Raw genomic sequence first — 12,568 nt, forward strand, 5'->3', positions numbered from 1 at the left:
CAAGAAGCTAGGTCTCCCATAGCTCCCAGATATTCTGTTTTCACTATGAACTGCAGCTTCCTGAAAACCAATCACTAAGATAAGCAAGTACGAAGATATCGGGCAGTCTTTAGACCATCTGAGAAGGAGACTCATCTCCAGGCTCACTGACATGCACTGTGGCTGAGGGATGGCTCCAGAGGGCATGGTGTGCTAAAAGTGATACCTGGGGGATGGAGACATCCCCACACGTCTGAGCTTTAACCAGAGCCTCTGTCGTGGTTGAACATAATTCAATAGAGTTGTATTGGAGAAACAGCCTCCTGGGACTTTTCGCTCTACTGTGTGCCTGGGTCTCCTTGAGCGTGTCAAAGAGAAATGCCAGCCCGACAGTATATTCTATTTGCCCTTGTCTCCTAAGTGAGAAAAAGGTGGCAGACCTCTCTCTACTCAGAAGCAATAAGCCCCGGGAACTAGATCCCTTGCTAGAAGAAAGTCACCAATCACCCAGCTTGGGGGACAAGTTAATCAATGAAGATTTTTTTGACCAGAACACAGAATCCAATGTCAAGCTCTCTCTCTATAATAGTTCCCAATGCAAGAAAACATAAAATCTCTGGTACATGCTAATTACTAGTTTAGTACTAGATCATTTGGAGGGATTTTTTTTTAGAAGCTTCATTAGAGCAAAGAACATATTTGGAAAGGTTATTTCCACAAACCAGACGCGGGTGCTGGGGGGAGGGAAGGCTGGAAGACCACGCATACAGAGCAGGGTTAATGAAGTCTTACTTACTGTTTAGTGAGCCGAGGGTCCAGGGGAGGGTGCTGCGCTCCATATACAGGCTGGATGCTAGAAGCAGGGGAAATGAAGCAGCTGTTAGTTAAACTGAAAAAAAAAAATGGGTTGTGGTGTTGTTGTTAGGTGCCATCAAGTTTGTTCCAACCCAGTGACCTTATGCCCAACAGAAAGAAACACTGCCTGGTCCCGACCTGGGCAGCCTCACCATTGTTCCTAAGCTTGACCCTGATGGGACAGTCCCTTACAAATCTGGAAAAGATTTTGCGAAATAGGTTACTTCCAAGAAGGCCTATCCTCCGTGTCATCCTCAAAAATTAACAACCTACTGTTTACAAACAAGCCTTTGAGAACGTTTATCTTCCCAGGTGAAGTTTCAGAGCCTTACCTCTATTGCCAGGAGGTCCTGTCTGAAAAGGCGGCAGAATAGAAAGATAATGGGGTCTTAGGGTTGGGGAGAACAGGGTTCAAGTGCTAGTCTGACACCAATACAACCGGAACCTTGAGCCAAGGTACTGGGCCACTTTGAGCCTGTTTTCTCATACGTAAAGTGGGAGCGTTACCTCAAAGGGTCGCCGGAACACAGGAGAATGAAAGCCACGCAATGGAGCAAGAGAAGAAGATCCAAGGAACACTCCCACGTTGCTGGTTCGGATCTCAGTTACTACAACCACGCACACACACAGGTTTGGTCATACCCAGGAAAAAAAGGAATACGAGGAGGCACTCCCCACCCCCTGTGGGGGAAAAGGCCAGCCCCCCACAACTAATCACGGGTCCAGTAGGCGCAATTGTACGGTTAAGACACATAAATATTATAATAAAGTCACAGAGAGCATGAGAGAGAAGAGAGACAAATAAATAAGTCAGACACGCTTCATGGTAGCATGCTCACCTCCTGGATGGCCATGATCTCACCAGCCAGGTCAGGCACAGCGTGGGCCGAGGTGAGGTGAGGTGGAGACCCCCGGAGAGAGCCAGTTTACTGGACACCCCGTTTATTGCTAACCAAGGGTTATATCTACTTAGGGGGGCGTGATTACAGGTAACCACACGTCACAGGAAGGAGCAGTACAATAGGCATACAAGCAATAGGAGGGGGATATACAATAGGCACAGGTGTAACAGGAAGAGGATGGGCTAGGATGTACACATGATAGGAAACGGAGGAACTAGGGGTGTACATGTGACAAGAAGGGCAGACCCTAGATTCATGATGGCGGCCTAACTTCGGCCGCCCATGAGTGGGCTTGACCTCTCTGCGGTTCTCTTACAAGGAAACTGCTGTCCTTATCAGAAGGTCCTACTTGTTGTGGGATAAACAGTGGTGACTGCTTGCTCTGGATGGCTGATAACCCTTAGGGAGAATAACCCCTGACCTCCTTCTGCTTGCCTCCAAGTGTATAGCCATTCGCCACGTGTAGCAAGCAGCTAAGTTCGGCATACATTTGGGGGAGACAACTTGGGAGAAATCTTTGTTTCCCACAACCCCCCAAAACCCGTTATCTCCTCCACCCCATCTCTAAGTTAATGAATTTTTTTTTTTTTACAAAACCACCTTATCACCTTCAAAGTACTCTCTCCATTACATTCAATACAGTTGTCAAATCTACGATTACACTCTTGGAAACATTTTTCAAACTCATCTGTTTGGTTGACTGATAGTACTTCCCTCATTTTTTTTTCTTCACCTCCTCTACATCAGCAAATCCCTGTCCTTTCATGTCCTTCTTCATTTTTGGAAACAAAAAGAAGTCCCACAGAGCAAGGTCGGGTGAGTAAGGACCACGGGGCAAGAGAGGCATGCTGTGTTTTGCCAAAAACTGGTGCACTGAGATGGCTGCGTGAGCAGGTGCATTGTCCTGGTGGCAAAACCAGTGCCCCGTCTGCCACAGATCAGGTCTCTTGCAGCACTGTTACGCAACCTTTTCAGAGTCTCCAAATAGCAGTGTGATTAACACTCTGACCTGTTGGTCTGAACTCCAAAGGAGTTCACATTTTCATCCATTTGGGAAGTTGACAGACTTCCAGAACGAGGTTTGTTATCAATTGACATTTCACCTTTTTTGAAATGAGAAACCCTCTCCTACACTTGAGTTTCCCCCCATGTCGCTGTCCTTGTAAGCTATGTTCAACATCACAACAATTTTGGGGGCATTTTTCCCAAGCAGGAAACAAAATTCACAGCCACATTCTGCTCTCTTAAATTGGTCATCACAAAAAATGAGGTTTGAGTGAAATTACTTGTATGGTAAAATTCACTGTGACCAGAGAGAACTTTCCCAGGTGATGCCACTGGCTGTACTAACTCAGAGCAAGTTGCTTGATGCTTACCTAGCAGGGGAAAATGTGTATGTACTACGAAAGCTCTGCTCAGTGGAGATTTTTTCTGTTGTTGTTTTTTTTTTTTTGGTACCCCCTCATATGCATACCCTAGAGCCAATCTTTTCACTCATAGGTATATATTTTTGAAGAGAAATATGTACATATGTGTATCAGAAACCATTTATAAAGGTACTCATGGTCTTATGGTTCCTGTCAGCCCTTGGCTGTTTTAAGTGCAGTCTCTACTTTAGATCCAGGTTCTAATATCCACTGCAATAGCTACATAGAACTCACAGGCAGAATCTGTGATTAAAGGAAGTTGACAGGTTATAATCCAAATGAGAAATGCTCAGGATACAGTTGCTTATCAGGACTTGTCACAAAGTTCTTTCAGGTCTGCTAATAAATGTCCAAAGGGGCCTACTATTCAGCTGTGAGTCTCACCAAGAAGGCCTTCAGCTCCGGCTCCAGGGGGCAACAAACTCAGCTCCGGCTCCAGGGGGCAACAAACCCAGCTCCCTAATTTAAGTGCCCAGAGGCTCCCTACCCCAGTGAGCCTCAGCCTGGAGGCACTCAGCTCCACGGCTGTGGGCCAGCAAGCCCAGCTTCCCCAGTTCAGTGCCCAGAGGTGCTCCGCTCCACAAGCCAGCCCCGTGCCCCCCACCACACTGCTTTTCTTGCTCCGGGGGTTGGGAAGTCCACCATTCGGTTCATCATTGGGGCTCCTGATCCTGCTGCTCCTCTGATGCCATAGCTATCTTCTGGATCCAGGAGGGTCACTGCACGGGAATCTCCGGGCCAACGCAGGTGCTCCACTCTTGGCTCTTGCTGGCAGTGAGTCCTCCTCTTGCTTCTCAGAGGGCTCATTTTATACACAGCAGGATAGCATTCCGGGAATCCTGCTTGCAACTTCCTATCGGTAGTTTCCCCACCTTTCCAGACCCACATGGGAAAAGGTCCTTTAGTGGGAGTTAGAGACTTTAGCTGGAAGTGCCAGATTAAAGAAGTCACTGCCCTGCAGCCCACACTACAAAGAACCCATGCACGGTGGATAGAAGATGAATTGCTCAGACAATAGAATGCTGTAGGGCAATGTGGCGAAGAAAGCGGATGGTGCCCGGCTATCGAAAGAGATAGTGTCTGGGGTCTTAAAGGCTTGAAGGTGAACAAGCGGCCATCTAGCTCAGAAGCAACAAAGCCCACATGGAAGAAGCACACCAGCCTGTGCGATCACGAGGTGCCAAAGGGACCAGGTATAAAGGCATCATGCAAAAAAAAAAAAGAATATATATATATATATATATATATATATATATATATATATATATATATATATATATATATATATACCATAGGGAATGAAGGGGGAAGTGCAGAGTGGAGACCCAAGGCCCATTTGTCGGCCGCTGGAGATCCCCTCATAGAGGGGTTTAGGAGAGGAGATGGGTCAGTCAGAATGCGATGTAGTACCGATGAAGAACACAGCTTTCCCCCAGATCCTGGATGCTTCCTCCCCCCAACTACCATGATCTGAATTCTACCTTGCAGGACTGGATGGGGCAGAGGTTGTACGCTGGTGCATATGGAAGCTGGAGGCACAGGGAATCCAGGGATAGGACAAGATATGACAAAATAATAATCTATAAATTATCAAGGGCTCATGAGGGAGGGAGAGCGGGGAGGGAGGGGATAAAAAAGAGGACCTGATGCAAAGGGCTTAAGTGGAGAGCAAATGCTTTGAAAATGATGAAGGCAAAGAATGTACAGATGTGCTTTATACAATTGATGTATGTATATGTATGGATTGTGATAGAGTTGTATGAACCCCTAATAAAATGTAAAAAAAAAAAACAACACATAAATAAGTAAATAAATAATACACTGCAGGAAGGAAAAAAAAGAAAGAAAGAAAATACAGAAAAATAAAAATAGAATGCTGCACAGCAACGTCAGTAACTGAGCAAGGCCTGCAGGTGGGAACAGGCAGGAACCTTGCAAGGTCATGTCAAGGAGAGAGGTCAAGCATGAAGGAACAGTTACAGTGGGATCTTATTCATATACACTTCAAAACGGGAGAACAGTTTGTATTGTTTCGGGATGCACACAGGGGAGTGACGGTCTGAGGAAAACCAGGCAGTGGTCAACTCTGGAGAGGAGGACGGGATGACTGGGAACAGCGCACGGCCTGCCAGAGGGTTGGGAAGTCGACTCCCGTGGGGGTGGCCCAGTGCGCCTTACGTTTCCTCCGTCAGGGTCACTGTCCACATTTGCTTCATGTACTTCTCTGCAGTGAGTATTTCATAACAACGATACTAGTAAAGAGCAAGCCCAACACAACGGGTATCAAGTCAAACTATTCAAGTGTACAGGCAGCAGAAAAACTTTTTTTTTTTTCTAACATGGCAGGCCTCAGGGGGCAGGGTTTCCATAGCTCCTTCCTGAAGAAACCACAAGGAGTGGTGAAGAGCACCTGGCTGATTTAATCTTAGTCTCAAACCTTTGGTGCTATCTGGTGGTAGAAAAGAATGTAAAAATAACATAACTGAAACGAGAAGGGGAAAGTGGGCAAATAAGGCACTGACTTCCTTATTTCTTACTGACAAGAGTGCCAAAGGGATCAGGTATCAGGCATCATCATAAAAAAAAAAATCTTACCATAGTGAATGAAGGGGGAAGTGCAGAGTGGAGACCCAAAGCCCATTTGTCGGCCACTGGAGATCCCCTCACAAAGGGGGCTAGGGGAGATGAGTCAGTCAGGGTGCGATGTAGCACCGATGAAGAATACAGCTTTCCCCCGATGCTTCCTCCCCCACAACTATCATGATCCAAATTCTACCTCGCAAGTCTGGATAGAGCAGAGGTTGTACACTGGTACAGATAGAAGCTAGAGGCACAGGGAATCCAGGGTGGATGATACCTTCAGGACCAGGGGTGTGAGGGGCGATACTGGGAGGGTGGAGGGAGAGTGAGTTGGAAAGAGGGAACTGATTACAAGGATCTACATGTGACCTCCCCCCTGGGGGACGGACAACAGAAGAGTGGGTGAAGGGAGACGCTGGATAGGGCAAGATATGACAAAATAATAATCTATCAATTATCAAGGGCTCATGAGGGAGGGGGAGCGGGGAGGGAGGGGATAAAAAAAAGGACCTGATGCAAAGAGCTTAAGTGGAGAGCAAATGCTTTGAAAATTATTAGGGCAAAGAATGTACAGATGTTTTTTATACAATTGATGTATGGATTGTGATAAGAGTTGTATGAGCCCCTAATAAAATGTTTTTTTAAAGTCAAAAGATATTGAAAGTTCACAGTTTAAGTAATAAAGGAATAAGATTATTTAAAGATATAAAGTAAAATTAAGAAAAACAATAGAATCAGCTGAAAGCAAGCAGGGAGAGGAAGTGACAGAACACTAAACTACTAAGCTTATCATTACTCCTGGTACGGAGCCAATAAATATTTTTGACAAAATAAGGTATAAAGTTGTACTTAAAAATAAAATCACACACACAAAAAATTAAAAAAATAAATAAAATCACTAGAATAAAATTATAAACTTCCCAAATTACCAAACCATATGCAAGCATATCCTCCACCAAAAAAAAGGGCAAACACAGTCCATATCCAGAAAGCTTTTTATCAAACAAAATATTAAAACTAGAATCAAGACCAAAAATGTCAGTCATTTCGATAAATATTAATAGGCTATGTTTCGTTATTAAATGACAAAGGATTATTATCAACGGGAGACAGATTAAAGACATCTGTAGCCGTTCTACATCACTGACATGTAAGGCACTCCAAAGACAGTAATTGAAAAAGGCGCGGAACTGTATCTATAAAAAGCCATCATTAAAAGAAAAAAAGCTTTAAATGCATGCACATTTGAACACGTGATCAGGTCTGTATATTCACAGAGCATCTCTGAAAGAGTACACAAGACCCAACAGTAGCGGTGTGTAAGGAACGGATGGCTGGAGGGCAGTGCGGAGGAACTTAGCATTCACTACAAACCTTTTTGTACCTTTCTGATTCAGCATCAAGTACATGAATCTCCTTTGAAAAATTAATTAAGCAGGCTTAAGAAGGCTGGGGGAGCCCTGATGGTGTAATGGGTTGTGCACTGGGCTGCTCACCATAAGGTCAGCAGTTTGAAACCACCAGCAGCTCTGTGGGAGAAAGATGAGGCTCTCCACTCCCATAAAGAGTTACAGTCTCTGAAACCCACAGGGGGCAGCTCTACCCTGCCCTATAGGGTCTCGATGAGTCAAAGTTGACTCGGTGGCAGTGACTCCGGTATTTCGAAGAAGGTTGGGAGATTGAAATTGAATCGTGTAAAACCCCCTTTAGCCCAATTTCTGGCAACAGGCAAGACTCAAACAGGTAGTGAGGTCGGAATGGAAGCAGAATGCTACCTGACACATGCTAAAACCCACACTAAAACCAAACCGACTGCGGTCCAGTGGATTCTGACTCACAGCAGCCCTGTAGAAGGATATCCATCTTTATGGAAACTGACAGCCTCACCTTTCTCCTTCGGAGTGGCTGGTGGGTTTGAACCAGTGGACGTGTGGTGGACAGTCTAATAATGCTCACGTGTTAAGTGTTCAAGAACTGTTGGCTTTCTTCTCTCTCATTTTTATAATTTAATCCCGACTAAATAGCTACAAAGGCATGCATTTACAAAGTACTGGATAAATGTGATCTTAAAATCTTTTCAACTAAAATGTGCGTGCACACTTCGTTTTATTGTGCTCAGCAGATGCTAAGCATCTGCAAATTATGGGTTTGTGGCCAGCCCTGCATTAAGCAAGCCTACTGCCACCATTCTTCCAACAGCAGGTGTTCACGTCACATCGCCGTATCACATTTTGGTGACTTTCCCAGTGTTTCAAGCTTTTTCATAATGTTAGTGCACATTTAATAGGCTAACAGTAGAGTGTCAACATAACTTTTATGTGCGCCGGGAAACCAAAGACTTCACACAACTCACTTTATTGTGGTAGGCTGGCACCAGGGCTGCAGCGGCTGTAAGGTAGGCCTGCTGGGAAAAACAGTATTTTCAGATGAATTTCAAATACGATTTCAGGTGGAATCTTCTCATGTACAATCTCTAGTTTGGGATGAGGCTCCTTTTTAGCTGTAAGAATTCCTACTCCCTAAACCATTATATACTACAACAAAAATATCAATTCTAGAAAGCAAACAATGTGTTGGGTTTTTTTATGATTTCATGGGTTTCCTAAGCAAAGAGAAAGGAGACAAAAATTAGGGTGGTCACAAGGTAAAGGGAAAGTTTGGTTGAGAGAGGAAAAACATGGTTTAGACAACATATGAATGCATCACAAGTGAAAACAAATGGTGTGGGCTGGGCAGAGTACACCGGGTCAACCTGCATGACGTGGTTCACAGAGACAGTGTTCTACAGTCAACCTTAGTGAGGAGAGACTGGGGTCTTCAGGGAGCAGCTATTAAAGGTACAGTTATGGGTCTTTTCACGTCCAGAAGAAAGAGGAAAATCAAAAGACATATGGTCTATTGGACCACGCAGACACCAGTCTCCACAACCCTGAGACCAGAAGGGCTAGAGGGTGTCAGTTCTCACTACTAAGTGCTCTGAAAAGGATCACACTGAAGGACCTGGACAGAGGGAGGGGAAAATGTGGAGCAAAATAATAAAAGAGGTCAGGCTTACTGGTCAGTAGATGCAGTCTGGTGGGGCCCCCAAGACTCTGACCCTTAGTTACCCTTCAGGTCTGGAACTGAACTCACTCCTGTGTTCGAATCATCAACCAGTGAAGTTCAAAGGGGCAGTCTTTACCCATGAACAAGGCACAGAGGGCTAGGGACGGGGAGGAATGGTAAAAGGAAGCACAAGGGCATGGGATAGGTTAGGGACATTCAGAATACTGCAATGAAGGGGGTGAACCAAAATGTGCATGAATTGTGCAATGTAAAGCATGGCCTGTTCTGTAAGCCTTTATAAAACTCACAATAAAAAGGTTTTTATTTTTTAGAAATGGGTAGCACGGAAACAGGACACTAACCCACCCAAGGGGAGGGTATTGTTTATCTCTCCACAGGGAAAGAGGGATCAGACTTCAACCCAGTGCTCCAAGATGTGAATTCAACATACGGCATGAAGCAGTGAACCAGTAGAGGTCTGAGGGGCCGGCCCCAAATCCAACTACGTGGACAAGTGCCCCTCCCCCCCGCAGAAGAATTTACTTCAGAGGACAGCACTGAAGCTACAGTTCAGGGAGAGGGACATGTCCAATCAGAGCACATGGGGGCAAATGAAGGGAGAAGAAGAGAGAGTGGAGCACATCCTGGCCCACCAAGCCTTGAGGACGATACCCCTGCTCAGAGCAGCCAATGCACTGACCCACAGCCCTACAGGGGAACACTGGAGATGCAGTGTGGGAACTGTGCCTGATCTGACCCCACCACACCGAGGCAAAACTCTAAGGGCGTGCAATAGGACAGCAAGAGGAGCAGAACAAGGAAGTCCCCAGGGAATACCAAAAATAGACTTTGGGGCCAAGGAGTGGCACCCCATCAGACTTGACTGGAAAACACTCCTAACGGTCAACAAACAGACCATGAACTATTTACAGGCTTTTCTTTTTTGTCATTGGTTTTTGTTGTTGTTGACGTTTTGTTTTCTTTTGTTTTGCTCCGTATTGTTTTTTGTGCATATTATTATCTCTGCAGGTCTATCTAGATAAGCTAGGTGGGATAAAGAATCTGGAGGAGAAAACAAGGGGACCAACCCTTACTTGGGAGAGGGAGAGGTGGGGGAAAGGAAGTGGTGTTAACAAACCCAAGAACAAGGGAACAAGTGATCCAAAATCAGTGACAAGAGGGTATAAGAGGCCTGATAGGGCTTTGATTAAGGGCAATATAACCGAGAGGAATTACTGAAGGCCAAATGAAAGCTGAGCATAATAGTGGGACAAGAGGAAAGTAAAAGGAAATAGAGAAAAGAGCTAGGAGGCAAAGGGCATTTATAGAGGTCTAAATAAAGGCATGTACATATGTAAATATATTTATATATGATGGAGAAATAGATCTATGTGCATATATTTATAGATTTAGTATTAAGGAAGCAGATGGACATTGGGTCTCCACTCAAGTACTCCTTCAATGCAAGAATACTTTGTTCTAATAAACTGGCATCCCATGAAGCTCACCTTCCCGACAGGATTGCTGAAGACAAAGCATGTGCATAAGCAAATGTGGTGAAGAAAGCTGATGATGCCAGGCTATCAAAAGATATAGCATCTGGGGTCTTAAAGGCTTGAAGGTAAACAAGTGGTCATCTAGCTGAGAAGCAACAAAGCCCACATGGAAGAAGCACACCAGCCTGTGTGATCACTGAATGAGGGGAATGCGGAGTGGAGACCCAAAGTCCATCTGTAGGCAACTGGACATCCCCTTACAGAAGGGTCGCGGGGAGGAGACGAACTAGTCAGGGCGCAGTGTAGCAATGATGAAACAAACATACAACTTTCCTCTGTTTCCTAAATGCTTCCTCCGTCCCCCACCCCACTATCATAATTACAATTCTACCTTACAAATCCAGCTAGACCAGAGGATGTACACTGGTACAGATAGGAACTGGAAACACAGGGAATCCAGGACAGATGAACCCCTCAGGCCCAGTGGTGAGAGTGGCGATATCAGGAAGGTGGAGGGAAGATGGGTGGGAAGGGGGAACTGATTACAAGGATCTACATGTAACCTCCTCCCTGGGGGACGGACAACAGAAGAGTGGGTGAAGGGAGATGTCGGACAGTGTAAGACATGACAAAATAATAATAATTTATAAATTATCAAGGGTTTGTGAGGGAGGGTGGGGCGGGAAGGGAGGGGAAAAAATGAGGAGCTGATACCAAAGGCTCAAGTAGAAAGAAAATGTTTTGAGAATGATGAGGGCAACAAATGTACAAATGTGCATGACACAATGGATGGATGGATGGGTTGTGATAAAGAGTTGTATGAGCTCCCAATAAAACGATTTAAAAAACAAAAGTTTTTTTTAAATCTATGAATTGATAAACAACTAAAACAAATGGGTTGTTGGCATATATTCAGTGTCTGTAAATATTCTAAGATGGGTACACTTCAGCTTTCTAAGTCCCCACCCCCTCTTTATAGCTTCCTGTAGGAAGCTCTCCACAGGCTGATTGGATGACTTGAACAGAAAAATGAGAGGGCCCCATAGACCGTTTTTTTTTCTGGGTACAGTGTACTTTATTGATAGTGCATGACTAGGTCAGGCTCTCTAAGCCCCTCCCGCCTTCAGGGGGTCTGGATGTTATATTCTCAGTATGTTAAGGGATTGAATTGGGGGCAAAGACTCCCCAGCAACCGAGAGCCTCTCTTCCTCTAGTGCTGTTGCTGGGGCTGCTGGTCCAGGGGGGCTCTGATTCCTTGGAGGCCATGTGGACCATGAGGTCCACCACCCTGTTGCTATAGCCAAATCCATCGTCATACCAGGAAATGAGCATGACAGAGTGGTGGTTGAGGGCAATGACAGCCGCAGCATCCAAGGTGGAAGACTGGGGGTCACTGTTGAAGTCACAGGAGACAACCTGGTCCTCAGTGCAGCCCAGGATGCCCTTTAGGGGACCATCAGCCGCCTACTTCACCGCCTTCTTGATGTCACTGTACTTGGCAGCTTTCTCCAGACAGCAGGTGAGACCCACGACGGGCACATTGGGGGTGGGGACACGAAAGGCCACGTCAGTCAGTTTCCCATTCAGCTCTGGGATAACCTGCCTACAGTCTTGGCAGCGCCAGTAGATGCGGGGATGATGTTCTGGGCAGCCCCACGGCCATCAGGCCAGAGTTTCCCAGAGGGGCCGTCCACGGTCTTCTGGGTGGCAGTGATGGCGTGGGCTGTGGTCATGAGTCCTTCCACGATGCCAGAATTGTCCTGGATGACTTTGGCCAGGGGGCTAGCAGTTGGTGGTGCAGGAGGCATTGCTGACAATCTTGAGGGAGTTGTTGTACTTCTCGTGGTTCACGCCCATCACAAACATGGGGCATCGGCAGAAGGGGCAGAGATGATTACCCTTTTGGCACCGCCCTTCAAGTGAGCCCCGGCCTTCTCCATGGTGGTGAAGACACCAGTGGACTCCACGACATACTCGGCACCGGCCTCGCCCCACTTGATGTTGGCGGGATCTCACTCCTGGAAGATGGAGACGGCCTTCCCATTGACGATAACCTTCCCATCCTCAGCCTTGACGGTGCCATTGAGCTTGCCACTGGTGGACTCATACTGGAACATGCAGACCATGTAGTTCAGATCAATGAAGGGGTCATTGATGGCAACAATCTCCACTTTGCCAGAAGTGAAAGAAGCCCTGGTGACCAGACGCCCAATGCAGCCGAATCCGTTCACTCCAACCTTCACCATCGTGCCTCGGGGCTGCGGCTGGGACTGCACGGGAACGG

General features: G+C 46.1%; 1 protein-coding gene across 2 annotated transcripts in view; it reads right to left on the minus strand.

Annotated features, from left to right (window-relative positions):
- TBC1D22B (TBC1 domain family member 22B) overlaps window positions 1-12,568 on the minus strand; it is an 83,583-nt gene that overhangs the window by 59,751 nt on the left and 11,264 nt on the right. For both annotated transcript variants that reach the window (XM_075555179.1, XM_075555180.1), the window contains exon 2: window positions 776-832. In XM_075555179.1, coding sequence (XP_075411294.1) covers window positions 776-832 — 57 coding nt within the window. The remainder of the gene's footprint in view (window positions 1-775; window positions 833-12,568) is intronic.

This window comes from Tenrec ecaudatus, chromosome 7 (genome assembly GCF_050624435.1).
Source record: "Tenrec ecaudatus isolate mTenEca1 chromosome 7, mTenEca1.hap1, whole genome shotgun sequence".
Lineage (NCBI taxonomy): Eukaryota > Metazoa > Chordata > Mammalia > Afrosoricida > Tenrecidae > Tenrec > Tenrec ecaudatus.